Genomic DNA, 24,524 nt, shown 5'->3' on the forward strand with positions numbered 1-24,524 from the left:
CTCCTCCATACAACTTATATACACAGAGATACTGTTGGCTTTTTGAATAATCCAAACTCACTCTCACACTCATTCTACAACAAAAGACTTAAAGTAAAGCAAGACTTCTCAATGCAGGACGTCCGTTCTTTGTTAAAGGACTGATTTTCTATTGATAATGTTGTCGACGACGTATCAACACAAAAAATGGAGGACGGATTTGGTACGTAGGGGAGGAAAGTTGCTCTCGGTACAAACAAACTTCTGCTTCTCTATATTGGAAAGTGAGAACATCTCTTTGGCAAAGTTTACCATTGAAAGGGAAACTTCCCCTGTTACTAAAGGGTGACTAGTGGAGGGACCACTATTTTGTCTTTGATGACAATTAGCAATTGATAATGTGATTGCCGGCCAAAAGATTAACGCACGTAGTGCTGAAGTTTTCTTTATGGGTTTGAAAACTTGGAGATGCTCGTCATTTGGGGTCATCTCTTCACTAGGGAAAATGTGTCACATTGGGCTTTTGATCATCTCCATAAATTACTTTAACATGCATGATTCATCTCCGTAAATTAACCCTTTTTTTTAAAACTCCTTCGTTTTGGTCCAGTCGCTAAAAAAAACAAATTCGAAGTAAAACTCTGCTCTTGCTCTCTATCTCTCTCTCTCTCTCTCTCCTCCTTCGTTCCTTGGCTTGGGTTGGCTTCTGAGAGTGCGATTCTAGGTAAATTACGCCAACATAGGTAGCTGTCCAACGTCAACATCTCCTCTATTTTCTTCTTTTATTTATTATTATTTTTTAATTTGATATCCTACTTATTTCTTGAAATTAAAAACGATTTCCAACTGGGTCCCAGAGTTATGCTTAGTGACATCAAAGATAAATTATATTTTTGAATTTTTTTTCTTTTCTTTTTTATAAGGAAAATAAAATTATATGATGAAGCCATGACTCATGAGGAAGACCAATACAAGAAGAATCAAAACAAATAATATATGAAGTTTTTAATTCAATTGAAATTGAAATTATGGTTTATTGGATGAGATTTGTGCTTTGATTAATAGTTTATTGATAGTATTTTCATTAATTGATTAAGGTTTGTGTTTTGATATTAATTTATTAGGGTTTTCTTTTATATTTGATTAGGGTTTGTGTTTTCATTAAATTATTAGTCTTTTTTATTTGTGTTTTGATTAATTTATTATGGTTTTGTGTTTTCATTAGTTGATTAGGAATGAAAGTGACATAAGTTAATTTTTCAATGTTATTTTCATCTAAAAGAAAATTCGGAACTTTACACTATGACCCTACAACATAAGAATCATGGATCCGCCACTGTACCCACCCAGATTTCGACACCACTAAAGAGTGGCAAATATGATTCAAAGGCACACATTCTCCACCATGTGCTTGCTTGTATTCATGAACGACAATAAGATGTACATGAATTCAGAATTACATACAATTCCTAGTGTTGAGGAAGCTAACAAGTATTTGAAATTCAAAATACAAAACAATATACACTAACCAAAGAGGAAGCTACTTTTTGAGTTTTTTTCTTCAATATATAATGCAACTCGTCCTTTTTGCGGTCAAGTCGTGTATGAACCATGAAAAGTGCCAAGCACAAGAGTAGCCGTCTTTCAGATTATGGGGCTGGTCCAAAATTTTCATGTAATAGGCTCCGTAAAATTGAACCGCCCGGTTCAAATGTCAGAGCTGGGCTTTATAGTGGGATGATTCATACTAGAAATTGAAAACGGACTTTTCTTTGAGACTGGTCTTGATATAACAAGAAGAAATGAAAACCCATAATTCTCAAAATTACGAAACAGCCAGACCCAAAGAGCACAACCCAACCAAAAAGCTTCCAGCCAACACATTTGGCTAATTTTGTTTTCGTCAGTTTATTTAATCACAGTGAGAAGATTAAATGTTGTTTAATTTGGTTAATTTTGTGTTTGTTCTCGTAAAAATTCAGTCGGCTGAGGATACACAGGTCCATTAAGGAAGAAAGTACTTCAGAATCTGCTGCCCTCTCTCACACAACTACAAGACTTTCTCCTGTTGGTTCGATATGCAGTATGTGGTCAAACTGTACATAAAACAAAAGGATTGTGTTAGTTTATGGGAGAAGATATTTAGAGAATAGTTGGTTAGTAGTGTTTAGGACAATAGTTTGACTTGGAAAGGAAAACTTTTGAAAGAGTAAGAAAGTAGTTTTATTTTATTGATTGAAATAGAAAAGGTACAAGGCTTTAACACTAGAGTTGGATGATGGCTAGAATTGGCAGCTGTAGCTTTTCTATTCTTACAATTTTGTAAGAATAGAAGGATTTAATACAACCCCATATGTATAATCTAACACATAATAAGTTTGTGACAGAAACTTGCTTAGTTGGATCTCAGTCATGAAAAATAAATATGAAATACTACAAGTAAGAAACAAAAGACTTGTAGGGCTGTTGATCATGCATGCCACATGATGAGTGGTAGAATATAGACCACCCTAGATTGTGCATGATCATCTTTCCACTATTTCAACTCTTATGGTTATAGCCTTGTTAGATTGTGATAAGTTGAAATTGTCCTAGCCTGAAGATTATAATTACACTCCTTCATGCCTAAAGTAATCAGAATCTTATCTTTTCTGAGGCCTAATTCTTTCATAATACCCAGAAAGTCATATTCATTCTTATTTGTAAAATCTGTTGACCCAGAAAATCATATAAACCATTGCAGATTAAATAATATAGTAAGCTTTATTATTATTATTATATATATATTACCAATCTATGAGAAAGAAAACATCAAATTCAACGTAAGCTGGTACCAATCAACTTGGATAACCCCAGCTCAAAGCTAGAACTCTTGGAGGCTCTACTATTCGGTGCACATGCTCATACACTTGGCACCTTCACAAACCCTAATGCATTTCTCAGTGCTGGATACGGGGCGTATGCATTGAAGAGCTTTCTTGCAAGGAATGGTCCAGCAACCCACAACCACTATGACGGCAAAGGATACAAAGAGACCCATGCAAAGTAGAAAGTAGAAATCACGCAGCTGTTTGTGAAGATTATCAACCGGCACGACTCGCGTCCTGATCTGCCTTTGTTCCGGTTCATCCTTAATTTCAACAGTTGTAGGATCTTGACAAGTAACATGCCCTGAAGCTTCAATTTTTGTCGACTGCCAGTATGATAATATATTAGTTTTGAGCCCGTGATCTGAAGCTGCAGTTTCTAGCTTCCCCAGATCGTTTTCCAATTTAATGTGCGCACTCTTGGTATGGTGTCTCTGCATGACGCTTCTTTTATAATTGCCTCCAATTACAAGCAATGAAACCAGATTAAGTATGGCTGCTATTAGAGAGAGGCTGAAAAGGAACCAACGATCTGAGCATCGGAGGGCTGTGGTGGCGTTGACGATAGTCCCCAAAATAACTCCTTGAAAGACAATGTAGTAGTTTGCAAGGTTGAAGGCACTCGTTTGAAGATGGTTTACACGGTCATCCTGCTTCTCAATTGTAGCTTGTAGCTCCTCTTTTCTTCTCTCCATGTTTTCCCTTTTTTCTTTGTCACCATTTTGTGGACATGGATGGTTAGTCATGCTCAAACTAAGTGAGAGAGAGAGCTAAAGATAAAGAATATGCAGAGAGTCTTAGAGTATAACGTCTCACACTCAGCTGATCCTTTTTCTACTAGATGAACAATAATCCAATACATATACACAGCAGAGATACTATTGGCTTTGTGAATAATCCAATACACTCACTCTCACACTCAGCTGCTCCTTGTTCTACAAGATGCACAATATAAGTGTCAAAACACAGCATGATTTCTCAGTGCAGGACGTCCGTTCTTTTGTTGAAGGATAGATTTTGTATTGATAATGCTGTCGACGCCGTATGAACCAAAAAACAGGGGCAAATAATAGCGGAGGGAAGTTGCTTTCGGTACAAACTTCTGCTTGTGCCAAAAAATAGTAGAAAAACATCTCTTTGGTAAAAGTGTACACTTCAACCTGCTTTACATACCACCCACACACGTGTGCCGGCCTTAGAACAATCCACATACTGAGAAAAACCATTAAGTAATTAAAGATCTCTACTTTGCAATTCAATTATTGATATACATCATCTTCTCAAGGGTGACTAGAGGGACCACTGTTTTGTTTTTTGATGACAATTAGCTGATAATGTGTGATCTTGCCGGCCAAAAGATTAACTCAACGTACCCACTAGCATGCTAACCTGGGCTAAAGCCCAAGCAACTTGTTTTTTTAAAGACTAAATTAATACTCTAGCCTAGGTCATCCAAATAAAATATTATTAACTAATCCTACTAGGACTAAGCTGATCACCCAAATAAAATATTATTAACTAATCCCACTAAGGACTAGGCTGATCCTTCTAAAACCCCCCAAAGGGATCAAATGCAGGTTATGTTAGCTTGGAAGCCCCCCTTGAATGGTATGTTAAAGTTAAATGTTGATGGATCTCGCAAGGGTAATACTGGTAGTATTGGTGCTGGTGTAATCATACGAAATTCCCTTGGAGATTGGATAGGGGGATTTGCTGTCAACTTAGGGGGATTTGCTGTCAACTTGGGGATGGGTCAAATTCTAGCTGAGCTCTGGGGCTTATTCTTTGGTTTACACCTTGCCGTGGAGAAAAGGGTCCCTAAAATCTCCATTGAAATGGACTCTATGACTGCTGTTCAACTTGTGAACAACAGGCCCACAACTGTCTTCACCCCTTAGCTAGTTTAATTGCTTCCTGTGTTCACTTGATGAGAAAGTTTGAAGCTGTTGAGCTCTCTCACATCTACAGAGAAAGGAATGTTGCTGCAGAGTGTTTGGCAAATTGGAGCCATAATATGGATATTGGAGCCTGGTTCTTTGATGAGGTTCCTGAGTGGATCAGTTCTTGTTTTAATGATGATTTGCTGGGGGCTGCTAAGCCCCGGATGATCTGTGTTCCCTAGCCTTTGTGTTTTTTCTTTTGGGGCTGTTCCCCCTTTTTTCACCAAAAAAAAGAACTAAACCCCACAGTTATTAACTTATCCCGCTAATGTGCCCATCTATTCCAAAATCACTACACTAGGCAGAGACATTCCCTCTCTCCTTTACCTAAAAAAAGAAGAAAGAATTCCCTCTATCTCTTGCGCAGTAGCAAACCATCTGCTAGCGGCTAACTCCTGCTCTTCGACAAAAAAGAAAATTATGCATGTCCTCATACTTAATTAAGCAAACTAAGGTAATCTTCAATTCTTCATCTTCTTCTTTTTTTTTTTTTGAAATTTTGGGGATTATTTAGGGTTTATGAAGTATCAATGAAATTTTAGGGTCATTATGTCCCCCTTTGTATTTTTTTATTATCAATGAAATTTACTCGTACCGTTAAGTTTTCAATTGGTATGTAAGATAAATTTAGCCCATGTCATTTTGAAATCCTAGATCTGTCCCTACTCACGTGGTCATCTCTTCAGGAAAAATGTGTCACATTGGGCTTTTGGTTACAATTTTCTTTGCACTCACAAAAAGAACTAGTGCAGAGGGTAAAAAAGAGCATTATAAATTCACTAACCTAATTTTTGTCCACCTTTTGTGACTTTTATAGAAAGAACTAGTGCAGAGGCTAAGATTCTTCCATTATGCTACACACTGCTTTATTTAAATCCCCCTCCCAACCAATTCAGCTTTAAATAATCGATTGCTTAGATTGACTTTTATTTGAGTTGAACAACCAGACAACCATTGAATTTCAAGCTATATAACCTCTATATAATTCATATATGATACGGTCAACAACCACAAAACAATAGAAGTAGTCTCGTCTGAAACTGCAGGGGATATATATTCAATGATATAATAAGGTAAACACTAGTGTGTACATGTTATTAAAAATATTGTTATGAAGTACGTATGTACATGTTCAATATGAGTATTGTACGTTTGCTTTTTTTAAAAACGTGAATTTTACCTAGTCCTTAAGATGGTTACAAAATAAGGATGTATTATTGAAATATTAATTTGGAATAGCAGTCTGGCTAAAGTATTTTGTTTTTGAAAACATTGGAAAAAACCTAGTATCGCTGCCCGGCTATACTATTTCTTATAAAAAATTGGAAAAACCCCAGTATAGCTGTGTGGCTATCGTATTTCTTTAAAAAAAAAATTGGAAAAAACCCAGTATAGCCGTACGGCTATACTATTGCTTTTTTAAAAACAATTAGAAAAAACGAGTGTAGCCCATTCGGCTATACTTTTTCTGTGTAAAAAAAATTAGATAAAACGAGTATAGCCGGTCGGCTATACTATTTTTTGTAAAACACCGTAGTACAGCCGCCCGGCTATACTATTTAAATACATTATATTTCAATGGTATAGCCGCTGCGGCTATACTAATTAATAACAACAAATATGTAAAAAAGACCCTCCTAATTGCATTAGTTTATACTTTATAGATATTGATTTGGTATAACAGAGAGGCTATACGAGTAAAATACGTACGTGTTTTTTTGGCCAAAATTTTGGCAAGTTGCAACTTAAAAGTTCTGCCACTATATAATTTTTTAATATATATTATTTGTATTCAATAATATGTGATAATTATGTATATAATACGTGAATTGTGTAATAAATATGTGTATTAAACATGAAAAATATGTATGTACACGTTCAATTCGAGTATTGTATGTTCACTTTTAAAAAAAACATGAATTTTACCGAGTCCTTAAGACGGTTACAAAACAAGGATGTATTATTGAAATATTAATTTGGTATAGCAGTACGGCTATAGTATTTTGTTTTTGGAAACATTGGAAAAAACCGAGTATAGCAGCACGGATATACTATTTCTTTAAAAAAAATTGGGGCCAGTATAGCCGGTCGGCTATGCTATTTCTTTTTTTTAATAAAATTAGGAAAAAGAGTATAGCCATACGTCTATACTATTTCCTTTTTAAAAAATTGGGAAAAAAGAGTATTGTCATGTGGCTTTCTATCACAAATGGTCCATGAGGTTTACAAAATTATCACATGTCATCTTTAAGGTTTTTTGTGACATTAATGGTCCTTAAAGTTAATGCCTGTACATCAAATTGGTCCCTGCCGTTAGCTTTCGTCCTTTTTTCTGTTAAATTGCTGATGTGGCATGCTATGTGGATTAAATAATTTATTTGTACACTAAAAATGTTTTATAAATTGAAGAAATCATTCTTTTAGAAAGAAAAAAGAAAAAGAAAGAAAATATTAAATAAAAAAGAAATATGGGACAGCCACTCACCCAACCCAAAGCCGCCATCACCACCACCATTCCAACCCCACCTAAACACAACTCAGACAGCTATTCTCTCTCTCTCTCTCTCTCTCTCTCTCTCTCTCTCTCTCCACCACCACCTCATCCACACCAAAAAAATTTCTCAAAACGCCCACCGCCTCTCTGTCTCTGTCTCTCTTCCCCCACCCCTCAAGCCGAGCCCCAACACCCACAAAATCACCCTTATTTCCCATAACTGCACCTGCCACCTCCCAATCTTTCTGGGACCAAAAAGATTGTTTGTTTGAATTAAATGGTTCAAACTCTACAAGCTTAAACTCCACAAATGGATATCAGAGGGATCACTGCATCATTTTATTTTGGGCCAGAAATTTAATTAATTAAATCACCACTGCTTCATCTTTTTCCTTTTGGTTTTTTAATTTGCAGAGAGGGGTAGAGAAAAGGATTCCAGGGAGAAGGAGCCATCGATTGAAAAATTCCTGAAAGTAAAAAAAAATCATTAGATTTTAAGGTAATAACTTTAGCTAGCCACCCATTGAAAAATTCCTGATTCTGCCCTTGGTAAAGTAGGCTCCTATTTATGCTACAATGAGCGGCAACAATGTCCTTTAATTGGTGGAATATGAGGCTGCTGATATGCTTAACCTGAGCATAGCTAATTGTGTCCTGATGCCAACACCTCATGCTAAAAACAAGACGTACTTGTGAAGAAACTAGGGTGGTGCATGTTATAAAACTTGTACGTGGCATTCCTTACAAATTTCTAGAGTTTGGCTACACTACTTAACATGTACAAACATCTAGGGTGGTCCAATGAAATCAAAATGAGGATGTAAACTATTTAACTGAACCGCTTCAGATAACACTTGTTTTGAACATGTTAGCTAGCTTGGTGACAAAGGTTTTGACTTTCTCAAGTGTACCAAACTTAAGAGAAGTATAACAAAACCAATTAATAAAAATCTATATTTAGTATGAATATTTTTCAAAATAATAATACATATACTGCTAATATATATATATATAATACATATAAATTTAAAATACTGGTCTTCACAAGGACGAACTTGACAAAGCTCCCAAGTCCCAGCACATGCAGATTGTCTTTTCTTTGGTCGACATGCAAACTCCAAACTTAGGTAAATTCTTAATCTCTCATAGATATTATTGTACCTATTCCTTGTTGGGGTGGCTTAATTACTTGCTTTGCTGTACGTACTAGGTAATTTTCTTTCATAGAAAGTGAAGTGCTTTGATTGGAACTTGCTTAGTTGGATTATAGTGAATGGACTTGAGTGAAGGAAGTTGAGTTTCCACAATGGGGGAGTAGTCCAACACTTTATAAGTTCTTGCTAGGTTTCTCAGTTTTTCAATGTGGGACATTTTTCACCTTCGCGTATTCTCACACGCTATCCACATGTGTGGCGAATTTTCAAGCCTAACACATGAACAATATATATTGGCTAACGTGGAGCACGTGTGGCCATTGGGCTTTTACACGTGAACAAACCCACTTTGATATCATGAAGGAAATTAAGGTTCCACCCCAAAACCAATTGACAATGAGGAGAGTAGCCCAACACCTTATAAGTCCTTGCTAGGTTTCTCAACTTTTCAATGTGGGACATTTTTCAACTTCACATTCTCACATCGAGCGATCCGAAAAATAAATATGATGATATGGAAGTAAGAAAAAAATGAGTTACAAGCAGAAAAGCCAACTTTTTTTCAGAAGACTTGTGGAGCTATTCATCATATCATGTGCTATGTTGAGTGGTAGAGTAGTCCACCGACAAGTGGCCGGATTGGATATAATAAGAGACCACAAAGATTATTTCACCTTGCCCGTTTATTTCCCTTAGCTTGTTTCCTTGTTTGTTAGATTGATTGTGCTATAAACTGAAACTTGTCTTAGCATAGAAGATTTTTTACCTTTATAAAGGTTTATACTCCTTCAGTATAGTTTCTGTGTTGAAAGCCTAAACTAGAGTCTTATCTTTTTATATGAGGCCTAATTATTTAATAACAGTCAGAAAGTCGCTTTCATTATTTTTATTTGTGAAATCTGTCAACGCACATAATCATATAAACCATCACATATTAAATGACGAGCATGAAAATATAGTGAACTTTATTGTGGTTCCAATGATCTACTTGGATAACCCTAGCTCAAAGCTAGAACTGTTGAGCTTGAAGCCCTAGAATTGGGTGCAGATGCTCATACACTTGGCGCCTTCACAAACCCTAATGCATTTATCAGTGTTGGCGTCAGATATAGGAGATGTGCATTGAAGAGCTTTCTTGCAAGGAATGGTCCAGCAACCCACAATCACGATGACGGCAAAGCTTATAACAGACCCAAGCAAAGTACAAAGTAGAACTCACGTAGATGATTTGTAACAACAGGCATGACCCTCCTGCGCTGCCTTAGTCCCAGTTCATCCTTAATTTCTAGGGTCGTAGGATGTTGAGAAGCAACCTCTGGATGTTGAATCTTTGTCGCATCCCAGTAGGTTAATATTTTAGTTTTGAGGCCTTGATCTGAAGGTGAAATTTCTAGCTTGCTCAGATCACTTTCCAATTCAATGATCTCACTCTTGGTTTGGTGTCTCTGCATGACGCTTCTCTTATAATTGCTTGCAATTACAAGCAATGAAACCAAGTTGAGTATGGCTGCTATCAGAGAAAGGCTGAAAAGGAACCAGCGATCTGGGCATCTGAGGGCTGCGGTAAATGATAAATGGTTAGTTTTGGGTTTTTCTCTCCAAATAGGCTCTTTATAGATTTTTGTATAATATATCATGTTAGAATGGGCCTATTTGTGAAAAACCCCTTGGATATTATTCTGGAGGCACCAATATTGGACTTCTTACATAAGCATGATGCCATATTTTTTTTCCAAGCTTGTGAGGCGTTGATCATATACGCGCACATTAGTTTAGGATGAATGAGGATGATATAAAAATACCCAAACTTTGGACGAGCAGTCACCATTCTTAAGTACGCAAGTGAGACTGCTGCCCTCTCTCAGAAAACTACAGCTGGCCTGAAGCCAGCCCCACTCCATTATGCAGCAGTCCCAGCAAGCAGATTAATTTTCTTTTCTTTGGTCGACGAACTGAACTAAATTAAATTGTTGGCAGCAGCACATGCAAACACCAACCGTAAATATTACCCTAATAATATTGTACCCTATTCTTTGATGTGTATTGAACTATACATATTGGTGGCTTAGAATTAGAAAGGCTGTAGGTAAATTGTTATGGTACTGGTATAACAAGAGCAACAATACTGTCCCCAGCAAGAGTCATAACAAGCAGGAGCAATAACATTGTCCCCGACAAGAGACATAACAACACTGTCCCCAGCAAGAGTCATAATAGGCAGGAGCAATAACATTGTCCCCAGCAAGAGACATAATAGGCAAGAGCAACAACACTGGCAACAACAACAACAACAACAAATACTTCCATATTAAGTTTAGCAAATTCACGCAGAGACAACTTCTCTTCACTCCCCCTCTCCCCCTGAAGAGAAGGGGTCGATGGAGCCATATGATCAATGGTACTTGAGAAACATGCACTGACTGACATTGAGATGTAGCAGAATCAGCCATGGTAGATAGGTAGTTAAATTGTAGTGGAATAGATGAGCAGCGGTGTCACTCCCCCTCAAATCCGACGATGTATGAGAGTTGAGATTTGTAGAAAGTAACACCCAAATAAATAGAGAGTAAGAAGACACGGGTGTTTCTGGGCAGACACGGGTGAAGAGAAGATAACAACAACAAAAAATAAAATAAATAAATAAATGAAAAGATAAGGTGACCCACGGGTGTTTTAGGCAGAGCATGACATAGAACCTTGAATAAAAAGTGAAACAAGTGGAGGACAGAGTGCACGTGAGAGGAGAACAAAATCTGAGAAAGAAAAATTGTGGCCTTCAATAAGCATGAGGGGAAAATAAATAGGAGCATGCGGTTAAGCATGTAAGGGAGCCAACATAGAAAAAGAGATGATATAAGATACCAGTGGAAAAATAAACAGAGAAGAAAAAAGGGGCTGTGAGGCAAAGAGGTAAAGAAGAAGAGCACAAGAGATAGCACTTTGGTGGTGAGAAGAAAAGAAACCATAAAAAAGAATAGAAATAAGAAAACACAAGATGTTGTCGTGAGAGAGAGAGAAGTCAAACTGAAAAGAAGAAAAAAAAGTAGACAAGATAGAAAAACGAAAACACCCTTAGGCCAATAAAAGCAAACAGAATCAATAAAGAAAAGAAGATCAAATTGGAAGAAGAAAGGATAAGGAAAAAATAATTAAAGGGAGCAATCATCACGTGGGCTAGGTATGTTGAAAAAAGTGGGCTAGGTTGTTGAAAAAGGAGGCAGATTGTGCAAACAACACAATGAAAGAGAGCCAAATTTATTGGCGTAAAAGAGAAACAGTACCAATTAGAAAACACCCTTCACGTGGGTAACACGAGAAAAGTGAAAGGGAACAGGGGAGAAGAAATATACCCAAAAATAATAAAAGGAACCCCCGGAAATGAGAGAGACGGGCAGTGAGTCATGCGCTATAGGTATAAAGAAAAGGGAGATATCAAAGTGGGAAACATATAGGAAATAGAGTGGAAGAAATAATTGAAGGGCATGAAGGGGAATAAAATAAGAAGTATGGGATAGGTGGTGAAACCAACGTGGGAATAATAAAGAAAAATATCATCGCAAGAGCATAGAGCCCAAAGAAATGAAAATAAAGAGGGATTATTGATCCAAAAATAATAATATAGTAAAGGGCTTGTCCAATATAGGTCCCTTCAATTTCTATTTTCTAGACATGTACCCATCATTCTATAAATCTATGTGTAAAATCCAATTTCAAACTTAAATGACCAGTAGGATATAAGAGGTCATAATATTCTATGTTTTTACATTGTTGCCATCAGACTTCATATTTTATTTATAATTTATTCCAAGCATTTCATTAACTGCCATAATTGTAATTAAAACTCCCTATTAATAGCATATCAATCACCCCATTTCTTTTGGTTGTCATTCCCTCTAACATATCTCCCCCTAAAATTGCAAACCAAAAATAAAATATGTAAATTACATATGAAAAATATAAATATATTCGTATAAAAATATAGGTATATTATTTACCAAAAAAAAAATAAAATAAACTATGTTAGTTACTTTGCAATTGAAATTTCCATACATTTTTCATAAATTAAAAATAGGTACACAATAATTTATAGAAAATAGGTACATTGTATAATTGAAATTTGTGCACATTTTTTATAAATTAAAAATAGGTACATTATTTAGAAGAAAAAAAATAAGTTCATTATACTAGGTAAATTATTTTACTATGTATACATTATTAGAGAGAACAAATAGGTACATTATTTAGAGAAAAAAATAGGTTCATTTAAAAAAAATCATAAAACAAAAAATAAATAGATTATCAAATTATTTTTCATAAAACAAGTAATAGGTACATTATTTAGAGAAAAAAATAGATACAAAATTTAGCAAAAAAATAGGTTCATTATACTAGGTAAATTGTTTTACTAGGTATATTATTAGAGAAAAAAAAACAAATACATTATTTGGAGAGAAAAAATAGGTTCATTTAAAAAAAAAATGTCATAAACCAAACAATAAAAAGATGATCAAATTATTTTTCATAAAACAAGTAATAGGTCCTTTATTTAGAGAAAAGGGGGTACATTATTTAGAGGAAAAAAAAATAGGTGCATTATTTAGAGAAAAAATAGGTTCATTTAAAAAAAAATGTTTTTCAAAAAACAAACAATAAATAGATTATCAAATTATTTTTCAACATAATTAGAATGTACACTATTGTTCATAAAACTATAATAAAATATAGATTACTAGTTGTATAATTCATAAAAGGAAAACAACATAATTTTTTTATTAAATAAACCAAAACGTTAATCACCTATAGATTACTAATAGGTTAATGTTGAATTTAATATTTAATTTCAAATAAGTTTCTAAATTAATTCCTACATCCATTACAACGATTTGGATATCTTTCCAAATTCGACGTGTGTCATTAGTTACATCCCCGTAACACATTAACTTATAAACATGGGTAGTTTTGGAATTCAAAAAATACAATAAATAAGATTTTAAGTTATATTAGGTAACTTACTTAATTGGATCCTAGTCATCAGGTATTATTTGAAAAAATTGGGTATTTTAAATAGAAAAATAAAGGGAAGGGTCGTAGGTGATTTAAAATGAATTTTATGGGTCTAAGCTCAATTTACTATATAATAAATAAAAGAGAGGAAGTGAACGTGTGTCAGTGACCTCTGAACTCAGACAGACAAACTGATGAGAGAGAGGCAGAGAACATGTGCGTCAAAGAGAGAGAGGAAAGAAATTCCCCAGAGCTCGGGAGAGAGTCTGAGATAAACAGAGAAAGAAAGCTCAAAAAACATAGAAGTGGAGAGGGATTTCAAGAGAAAGAGAGACACCAACGATAGAAAGGAGGCAGCGGCTGTGAGCGCAAGAGACAGAAAGTAACATGAGCTCAATCTGATTTTAACAGAAAGCAGGCTCATAGAAAGATGAAAGAGAAATGGCAGCGGCGAAGAGGGCTACAGCTGCTGGCATAGGTAGAGAGAAAAAATAAGGTAACAACAAACTGAACAGAAACAAGGTAAGGACAGAGAGAGTTTTTTTTCTTTTTTAAATTATATATATAACAGGAGGAAAATTGCAGAAAGGTGCGGCTATGGCTAAGGTAGAAGAAATATATGTTGATTATAGAGGAAAGGAGAAACGATGATTTACAACAAGATGAAGACCCATGATGGGTTAGGAATGAGGAATGCCAACGACGCTCAATTTGGCAGAGGATCTCAGGTATTAACAACTAAGCTCTGATACCATGCTAAAACATGAGAAGCTAGAATAACTAGATCACTACAAGGTGACTCGATTAAGACCTAGATAACACCTAGATAACTAGATCACTCAAGCAGTCATAAACCTACAAAAAGTGCACACAGAACAGACTAGCGAAGCAACCAAGTATGTAAATTAACCTGTAAAACAAAGCTTGAATATGTGACAACCTATACACTCAAAAAGATCCATCAGGCTAGGATTCCTCAGTGCTAGCAACAACTATGGTGAACTAAGTGTGTGCTCTAATCCAAATATTCAGAGAGAAGCAATCCAATAGATAGTGAGTATAAATGACAGCAACATGATAAAAATACTGATTCAGTTACATATTCATCAAGCAAGACACAAGAACATGGTCACCAAGAAACCCACCACTGGAAAAAAGTGGGGGTCATCAATCCAACCAGGCAATCCACTATGTTCAAAAAGATTCTTAGAAAAGTAACTCAACCAAGCTCATATTTCCTAAATCTAAATGACGAAGCAGCTATACCTTTGTGCAATCTTGATTTGAACCATAGCGACTCAGTAACTTTAGTCTTCACAAAGACTTCATCTTCATGGCACCAACAACTCAACAAGAACATCAACTTTCAGAATGAGAAAATGTAGTATCACATAACAATATCAATCTCTTCAAGAAACCAGCATATTGAAGAAATCAATAGTGAATTTGAACCTAGATATGTATGAGTGATATGCTAAAACTAGGATCATATTTAAAATAGTTGCAGTTCTTATAAATCAAAAGATTGAAAACTCATTTCTGCACCAAGAGCACTTTCAGCTAATTAAAAACCTGAGAAAAACCGAGTTTTGTCCCAAGCCAAAATCGCAAAATGAAAGTGGTGTGAGGAATCCAAAGCACACCCAAATGGTTTTGCTAAAATTGGACCAGCTAATGGGACACTTGTCAGTCAAAGATTTGTGTAAGAAAATGGCAAGAGAGTAGGTGACTCACACACAGCAGGAATTGGAGACAACAACACGTGACAAAAACTGTATATAGACATCAGTGACTAGTGATGACAAGTAACTAGTGAGACTGCACTAGTCATCACATCAGTAAAGAAAAACTGTATATAGACACGTGAATGTAATGCATATGAGTGATTTACCTTGAAGATCAATAATTGCAGCTTCAACCATTCTTGAGGTAGATTTCACAAAAACTATCTACGCCTAGACGAATCACTGGAGCTTGGACATGATTTAGAAGATTACAAAGTTGGCAAGGAAAATTTAGCTAGTCTAGAACCTAACAAACTGTCTTAGCCTCAATATTATAACTACGATTCTTCAAGTCTAAACTAATAAGAATCTTATCTTTTATGAGACCCAAATTTTTAAATAACACTCAGAAAGTCGCGTTCATTCTTATTTGTAAAATTTGTCGACTTAGAAAACCATATAAACCATTACGGATTAAATGAAGAGCAGGAATATTAAGCTTTATTATATATGGTACCGATCTATAAGAAACACCAAATTCAACGTAAGCTTTATTACGGTACCAATCTTGACCAAAAACAAAAAACAAAAAACAAAAGGTACCAATCTACTTGGATAACCCTAGCTCAACGCTAGAACAGTTGAAGGCTCTAGAATTCGGTGCACATGCTCATACACTTGGCACTTTCACAAACCCTAATGCATTTCTCAGTGCTGGATATGGGGGGTATGCATTGAAGATATTTCTTACAAGGAATGGTCCAGCAACCCACAACCACGATGACGGCAAAGGATATAAAGAGACCCATGCAAAGTAGAAAGTAGAAATCATGTAGCTGTTTTTTATGATTATCAACCGGCACGACCCGCCTGCTAATTTGCCTTTGTTCTGGTTCATCCTTAATTTCCACAGGATGTTGAGAAGTAACATGCCCTGAAGCTTCTAATTTTGTTGAACTCCAGTACGATAATATGTTACTTTTGAGCCTGTGATCTGAAGGTGAAGTTTCTAGCTTGCCCATATCGTTTTCCAATTTACTGCGCGCACACTTGGTTTGGTGCCTCTGCATGATGCTTCTTTTATAATTGCCTCCAATTACAAGCAATGAAACCAAGTTGAGTATGGCTGCTATTAGCGAGAGGCTGAAAAGGAACCAACGATCTGAGCATCGGAGGGCTGTAGTGGCATTGACGACAGCCCCCAAAATAATTCCTTGAAAGACAAAGTAGTAGTTTGCAAGGTTGAAGGCACTCGTTAGAAGAAGGTTTACACGATCATCCTGCTTCTCAATTGCAGCATGTAGCTCCTCTTTTCTTCTCTCCATGTTTTCCCATTTTTCCTTGTCACCATTTTGTGGACCTGGATGGTTAGTCATGCTCAAACTAAGTGATAAAGAATATGCAGAGAGCCTTAGAGTAACGTCTTACACTCAGCTGCTCCTTGTTCTATAATTGATGCACAATAATCCAATACATATACACAGCAGAGATACTATTGGCTTTTTGAATAATATCCAATACACTCACTCTACACTCAGCTGCTCCTTGTTCTACAAGATGCGCAATAAAAGCGTCCAAATACACCATGATTTCTCAGTGCAGGACGTCCGTTCTTTTGTTAAAGGACAGATTTTGTATTGATAATGCTGTCGACGCCGTATGAACCAAAAAAAACAGTGGAAAAGCATCTCTTTGGTAGAAGTGTACGCTTCAACCTGCTTTAGATATCACCCACACACGTGTGGCTTAAAACAATCCAAATCCTTGAGAAAAACCATTGCGTAATTAAAGATATCTCTACTCTGCAATTCAATTGTTGATACATCATCTTCTCAAGGGTACTGGTGGAGGGACCACTGTTTTGTCTTTGATGACAATTAGCAGATGGTGTGTGATTTTGCCTGGCCAAAAGACACGGGATGCTGAAGTTTATGGGTCTAAAAAATTGGAGATGCTCTTCATTTTGGGGTCATCTCTTCAGGTAAAATGTGTCACATTGGGCTTTTGGTCATCTCCTTGTCAAATAAAGTACAGCAAATATTCATATAGGCTCATATTTGCTCTTCTTTTTATTCTTCTCCAATATGGAGGTATTTATAAAGAAGTACAATCCTAAATAGAATATGAAATAAATTCAAATTATAATAGAAAATATATATAAATTACAATAGAAAATAAATTTCAATTATAATAAAATTAGATAAGTGGGTAAGTAACCAAAATCCTAACTAAGTAAGGACTCGCCAACAGTCCTTACTTTAAGATTAAGGAAATTCATCTTATTTAATAACCACCATCTAAGCATTCATTGATTCTCTGAGGTAATGCACATTATATATATACTAAACGGCAATCCGACTAAACACTGTTCTTAAGCACAGTGAATTTACGAAAATGCCTTTATTTTAAACTGTTCAGCCAGCTCCTTTTCCCCCTTCCACAGTAAAATTACGGTTTTGCCCTTGGCTGATTGTTTTCTGTTTTCCCCGTTTTGCCCTCTCTTTCCTTCGGATGTAACTAGCGGCTGTTTGTTGTTGAGAGCCGTCTGGTTCGATTTCAACTGGCTGGTTGGAGAGTTTCGGGGGCAAGGATGGGAGAGCTGGGTTGCTTCTTCGATGTTCATCTGGAGGCTTCGACTTCCATTTCCCTAAGAACAACTTTATGTTTCTTTTCCTTCCGAACCCATCAAAGCCTCCTCCTCCTTCAAAACCCTTCCAAATTCCCAAACCCCCTCCATTGCCATCTCCACTGCAAATTTCTTCGATAACCAGATCCAGCGGCTGAGGCAATATCTTGAGGTTAGACACGATGACGGGCATCAATTGGCGCAACAATCTTGGTAATCTTAGAGACCCAACTAGCCTTTTATTCTTCCTTGCACATACAATCTGTTTTTGGGTCTGGATTTGATGACAGAGTGAAAGTGAAACGCTAAAAACTGGAGATTTTGGTACAAAGATGGCGTTTTGAATCTAAGTGTTTCTGAAGAATTTGTTTGTTGGCTGGGAGATTTTTTGTCCTTTGTACGAATTTGGGCTCATTTATTTGTTTAATTTAGGTTCATTTATTTGGTTAATTTGATTTCAGGTTCTTGGGTAATCCCTAAGGCTATATAAGAGCTGAGGTATTTATATATCACAACATATTGGTAAGCTTCAAATCAGGTTCAATTTTCTCTATTAATTTTAGTTTTTATTCTTTGACTGTAGCACTGATCCTGCGTTTTTGGTGGTGTAGGGTTATGAGATAGAATTTTCTAATCTTTGATGACATATTAATATTTTTGACTTTTTCCTTTTAGTTTATGGAAGATATGATGTATTTGGAGGGGTTGTTGATAAGAGTGATAACAACATGATGTTGCTTTTGATTATATATTAATGCCTTTTCGTGTGTTGAAGTTTTTTGAAATTTTTTGTTTTTTTTAGGGAGCTTTTTTAACATGAAAAATGAGATGTAGCTGCCTTTGGTTTCATTTGATTGATGTTTTGGGTTGATTTTCAGACATATATGTTTAGTACAAATTGGAGCTTGATCTTTAGATTGTTAGAAGAGACTTTGAGATGACTCAATTGTTGAATTAGAGTATGAAATTTTGATATCTGTTTAAAGGGAAAAAAAGGAAAAACAGGAAAATGGAATTGAAAAATATATAAAAAATCTTGATTGTTTAGGGTGACTTTTGCATAGGTAACTTTTGATTGTTTAGACCAGTAACTTTTGATCTTATATTCTTTGTTTTATACGCATCTAGGATAATTTAAACAGCCATTTTCCCGTGCTTTTACAGTATTTTTCTTTGCCCAAAACACATTAATTTGGGTAGTCTTGAGTGATTTCTTTCCTTGCAAATTTTGCTCAGGCTAAAGTTTTGGTTTTATGAAAAGATCGTGCATGTATAACATACACAAGCTAATTTCTTCTCCATTTTTTCTGTTTTTTGTTCCTTTTTTTTTTTTTTTTTTTTTTTTTTAAACCATGTTTTCTTTTGATATTTTGCAGGTGGTCTTTTGTTGCTATGGATAGAGCAGTTTGATTGGTGTTTTCGGCTATGTTTAGCAGAAGGTGAGTTTCTAGGCTGAAATTTCCAATTAATTGTTTTAAGTTTTGTGAATTGAGCATGGGAATTAGCTAATGTTGTCAATTGACAAATGGTTGGGATAAGTGTGTGCCTCTTATTTCTTCCTCAAGTCCTAAAGAAAGATGGCAACCATACAAAAATAGAGTTCAACAATTTTCAAAGGCAAAAAAAAGGATTATATGCCTTATGAGAAGAAGAAACTGAATTTTCGGTTTTTGTGTTTTTTAGACTGTTTGGTAGCTCTTCCCATTGCTGCTAGACAACAGGTCAGTTTTGTATTCGTCTTTTGAAGAAGTCATGCATATCATTGTGATGTTATTGCTTATATGGTTTGCTTGATTAGGCTATAGAAATTGTATTTAATTCGTTTTCATATGTTTGTTTTGAAAATTCTTATTTCTATAGCTACAATACTGTTGGTTTGCATCCATTTTGCTTCATTAGGCTATAGATGTAATAAAAATATTGTAATTTAACTCATCCATGTTTTTATTTTCCTTTCCAACTATCGCTGTTTTGGTTGGAATTTGTAATTTTTGAATATGATGCCTAAAAGAATTACAAAAACCAGAAAAAGCCTGAGTTAAATTATAATAGATCGATATTGAATGCATCAGTGCCAAGAAAAATGTTGTTGAGTTATAAACAGTTACTCAAAATCTTCCACCAGTTTCATACTTGGGTGCATCTACATTTAGCATCTGTTCTAAATTCTTCACTAAATGGCATCAAAATATTTATCAACCAAAAATAGCTAAATACAATGAATAGTAAAATTTCCACCCATGACCAAAAAGAAAACTTAGAGGTTGTAAACTATGCAGTGCTCTCAAAGTGTCGGCTTATTTTGCTGGTTTGGATAGAGCTGTTAGGTTCCTGCTTTTGGTTCTATTAAGCAAGAGGGGAGTTTCTTGGTTGAAATTAATTGGCAGAAATTAATTGTTTTCCATTTTGCTTTAGCCAATGGCATCAATTTCCCATTTGTGTTGATCATTTAGGCATATGTACTGTTCTTACTTTCTTAATGATGAATTTTTGGTATGCAAGTTTGATATCAAAGCATCCCCTGCAGGTTACATAATATATACATTAACTTTTTAGTAAGAACCCATGTAAATCAGCTACACGGTGCTTGATTATTATGCATCAAAGTTATTCAAATTTAAGAACACATTATTAAAAAGCATGACATTATAATCAATAATCGTATACTCTTTATTTCAAATGCAGCATCTAATAGTTTTTAAATAGACAGTGTAGCATCTCCATTGCAATACAGTTAGTGAAAGAACTTTTTCTTAATAAATGTTTTTTTTGTTTTCAATTCATAGTGGAAATAACTTTAAAGTCGGAAAAGATCATCAATTTTTAACAATGAGGATGAGATTTTTTTTTAAAAGGTTGGCTACACAACACTGTCGAAGATGTAGCACATGTGGCACTAATGCTCTAATTAGGGATCACCAGGTTGTTCAAAGCTCTGTTTTAGAATCTAGAATGTCTTTATTTTTCACTCTCTTGGTTGTTGCTTGATTTTATTTCAAATTGCTCCTCTGCAAATGGTTGGTTGCAAGTCACAATTATGGGCCGTTGAACTAATTTCCAGAAACAAATTCATCACATTGGCTTAATTTATTATATAGGGTTTGGTCGATGTTTGGTTTTATGGAATTTGTTTTTTACAGAACATTTGGCATTGGTCCACACTGTCTGCATGCATATGGATTTTGAAATGAGTTGTGATGTGTGTATTTATTTTTCTCTTTATGGTGTTGGTTACTTTTCAACCAATTAACATGTGATTCTCCTCTCAAGGAATTTGAAAAGAAAGCAGTCTTCACTTCGTATCATCATATTTTCATGTTTTCATTTGTTTGTGTAAGAAAAGGAAATGTAACAAAAAGTATAGTTTCTGTTGGGGTCTATATTCTTGATATTCTTCAATACCAAGATCAGTATTGAAACAGATTAATTAATTAATTGAGACTGTCTTATCTCACAAGCAAAATCAAAATTATATTTATTAACCTAATTTTGTTTTTCTATCTTTGTATTTTAGATAGCTGTTGTGATCCTGCTTTTGTGTGGCTGTTTTTGGAAATGCTTGATAGCTTCTTTGACTACAGGTTAGTGTTTCATCCATTTTTTTAAAGACCGCATGCATGGTGGCCGTAGCTTATTGATTGCCAAATATTATGACAATTGAAAATTCTCATTTCTGTGGTTCTGTCAATATCACGGTGCATTTGCTTTGCTTAATTACAGTTTAAATGTGATTGATAATTTAAAATTTTATAAATGCATGTTTTTTCTCCTTTCCAGTTATCAATCTGTTGCCTGGGGTTTAAAATTTCTGTGCATAATGCGTAAAAGGACTAGAGATAGCAAACGAAATCAGCTGATGTAAGAAGCTCATAGTTTTGCCATTTCAAATGGTATAGAAATCTCTTATGAAAGTGTTTGTCTTGCCGATGATAAACATAAAACCAAATAAGAAAATGTGTCAGATTCTAACAATTTACCAATTATTGGTTTGAAGAAGAAAAAAGCCCATGGCAGTTCCAAAATTGCCTCTCCTACTTCCACATCAGAGTTTATGCTATTTTCTTTTCAATTCATTCATCTCATTAACGTACACATTACATACATAATATTTCATCGTTCACAGCTTATTTCTTCACTCAATTTCTCTATATTAAGTGGTAGTTGATTGAATTGAATTTGGGCAAAGTTTCCTTTCTCATAATTGTTTTCAATTATGATTCAATTTTAAAGAAAATTTATCAACTCTTCTTTTAAAATATGATTTTTCTCAAACATCTTTTAGAATGCAATTTGGTTTCATTCCTTTGAGCCAATGTGTTTGATTTTAAAGCATTTGCCTTCCATTAATTTTTGTGGTTTACACAAGTGATGTACATATATTTCAATTCTCCCTGATTCTAATATTTTAGTCACTCGAAATTTTTGTTCATATTAAGAAACTTCCCTTTCTTTAGAAGTTGGGGTATGGATATTTGATCACTTCAATAAATATATAAATTTATTTACTCTTATTGATTATTAAAATTTTCTTTTTTTTCGTATTTTTTTGGAGCTCCCATATGAACTGACTTTCAATTACATTTTTCAAATTTGAAACATCGTTATTAAATGTTTTAAATGTAATTAACAAAACTATAACCTATAGCGTCTTATCTCTACCCTTATTCTACTTCTATAACATATAGCTATTTATACATCATTGTTGCTTTTATAGCTTACTTCTCCACTAGATTATCTTAATTCTATAACAAATTTGCTCATTAGGTCACTAGATCATCTTATTTCTGTTTATAGGTTATTAAGTATTTTTAGATAATTTAAATTGTGGTTTGTGCAGTTTTCGTTGTTGGCCTTAATTCAATAGGCATTGTCTTTGCTCAAATTTTCTCATTTGTCGACACTGACACCTACCATTTACCAAGTTTATACCAACAAAGTCAACACCCCTTGATTTGATTATATTAAAATTGTCACAATTGTTTTTAGTTTATTTTCAATTGATTCACTAAATTGACCTTATACTTTTATCCATCATATTAATAGAATGCTTGATGTATGTAAATTGTTATTTCTCCTTTTTACTTTTTTAACTTATTCTATCATAATAATTAACGCTTGCCATTTTCTGACTTTATACTAACAGAGTTAAAACCTCTTGAATGGAGAAGAAGGAACATCAGCCAGCTACACAACAAATGCAACAACAGCTATCCCTTGCAAAAAACATCAAAAAAGAAAAATCCATGTCCACCACCCATTAAAATATAGATATACGCCTGTAGAAGAACAATACTTTGCTCAAGGTTACTCATATTTTGATGTTTTAATAGCTGCTTGATATATTAAAATATGCATAATATTTTAACATAACAAGCAGCATATAAAACATGTTAGTTTATTTTTTACAACTTAAGCTTGCCAAACTAAGCATGATGGCACTGTTTAGATCTCAATGTATATATAAATAGGGCCGGTATTTTAACATAACAAGCAGCACTGATATCATCTTATTAATTTATTTATTCTAACTTAAACGTACTAAACTAAGCATAATGTTACTATTTAGATCTTAATATACATATAAACAAAGCTATGTTCCCTACATATTTTTACGACTTTATACACATTTGACGCAATTTCAAAACCCGCAGCATCGCGCGGGAGCCCTTGCTAGTGATTACTAAACCCCAAAATTGCAAACTTTGGCATGGCAAGATTGTTTGTGATGGATCAAAAACAAGCCAAAACCAGTCGAATTGTGGGGACCTAGTAAGTACTGTGCCTATAGGGCTTGTAGTATGCTATACTAATAATTTCCAAGTTCCGACATAGCATAGAAGTGATAGAACTAAAAATTCTAGTTACCAAAGATCTAACAAGTAAAGAATAAGCAATAAAATAACTTGGGAATTCTATGAAACTTCCATTTGACTTTCTTTTGGTTGATATGCATGCAGCGGATACATGGCTCGGCTCCATAATATGTAAAGCGCAGACAGTTTTCAGTTAAATTGGATGTCTGTAGTAATTTCCATGGCGGAGAGAATGAAGGAACCTAAGTAAACAAAGAAAAAGTGCTTTATGTGTCTTTTAATTAACCGCAATGTGAATTTTTCTGGAGTTGATTAATTTATGAAAGAAAGAAAAGGTCTGTCTAATCTTTTTATTTATATATGCAGGTTTGGAGAAATTGGAGGGAAGGGACAACTTCAAACTTAATAATACGATGTGTCCAAATTGGGCTATTATGTGTGCAACAAAATTACCAAACTAAATTTCTGATAATTGAATGAGCTTCCTTTTCATATTTACGTGGCCCAAGAAAAAACAGAGCAACTTTGTACTGGAAATGCTCTGTTTTTTTTTTAAGAAGGAAATGCTCTGTGTGTTTATTAGGGTGAGTTCAGGTTGAGTATACTTAACTTTTTATTTTTGAAAGGTGAGCAGATTATTTTTTGAAAATTTGAGTAGTGGAAACTTCCAAAGTATCTGTCTTTTCGTTTGGAAATGCGCATGTTAATTGACTCTATCCAACTCCACGTACATGTCACATGTGGGTGACGGGTTCAATGGTCCAAGTATCTGTTCATGGCTTTCTCCCGTGTTTAACTTCGACTTTTCATTACTAGTGCGAAGAATCGATTGCTTAGATTGACTTTTATTTGAGCTGAACAACCAGCAACCATTGAATTTCAAGCCATATAACCTCTATATAATTCACATATGATACGGTCAA

The 24,524-nt window shown here is 34.8% G+C and overlaps 2 protein-coding genes, 1 long non-coding RNA gene and 1 pseudogene across 5 annotated transcripts; 1 reads left to right on the forward strand and 3 right to left on the reverse strand.

The window, feature by feature from the left end:
• Nucleotides 1-2,758: 2,758 nt before the first annotated feature.
• Nucleotides 2,759-3,842, reverse strand: LOC148298016 (uncharacterized). The gene has a single exon (XM_088247439.1). It carries the CDS (start codon nt 3,590-3,592, stop codon nt 2,864-2,866), a length of 729 nt encoding a protein of 242 aa, XP_088103565.1. The 5' UTR covers nt 3,593-3,842; the 3' UTR covers nt 2,759-2,863.
• Nucleotides 3,843-9,466: 5,624 nt separating this feature from the next.
• LOC148298017 (uncharacterized) lies at nt 9,467-10,071 on the reverse strand (annotated as a pseudogene).
• Nucleotides 10,072-15,688: 5,617 nt separating this feature from the next.
• LOC148298018 (uncharacterized) lies at nt 15,689-16,696 on the reverse strand. Its single transcript, XM_088247363.1, has one exon. It carries the CDS (start codon nt 16,536-16,538, stop codon nt 15,813-15,815), a length of 726 nt encoding a protein of 241 aa, XP_088103489.1. The 5' UTR covers nt 16,539-16,696; the 3' UTR covers nt 15,689-15,812.
• Nucleotides 16,697-17,685: 989 nt separating this feature from the next.
• Nucleotides 17,686-23,982, forward strand: LOC110774634 (uncharacterized). 3 transcript variants are annotated; one of them, XR_002529540.2, is made up of 8 exons: nt 17,686-18,001; nt 18,250-18,310; nt 19,165-19,227; nt 19,472-19,509; nt 21,303-21,369; nt 22,932-23,557; nt 23,746-23,847; nt 23,968-23,982. It is a non-coding gene; the product is annotated as an uncharacterized LOC110774634 (long non-coding RNA). The 3 variants fall into 3 exon arrangements; XR_002529539.2 differs by lacking the exon at nt 19,472-19,509; XR_002529541.2 differs by lacking the exons at nt 19,165-19,227; nt 19,472-19,509.
• Nucleotides 23,983-24,524: the final 542 nt, after the last annotated feature.

Source organism: Prunus avium, chromosome 1 (genome assembly GCF_965620075.1).
Source record: "Prunus avium chromosome 1, drPruAviu1.hap1.1, whole genome shotgun sequence".
NCBI lineage: Eukaryota > Viridiplantae > Streptophyta > Magnoliopsida > Rosales > Rosaceae > Prunus > Prunus avium.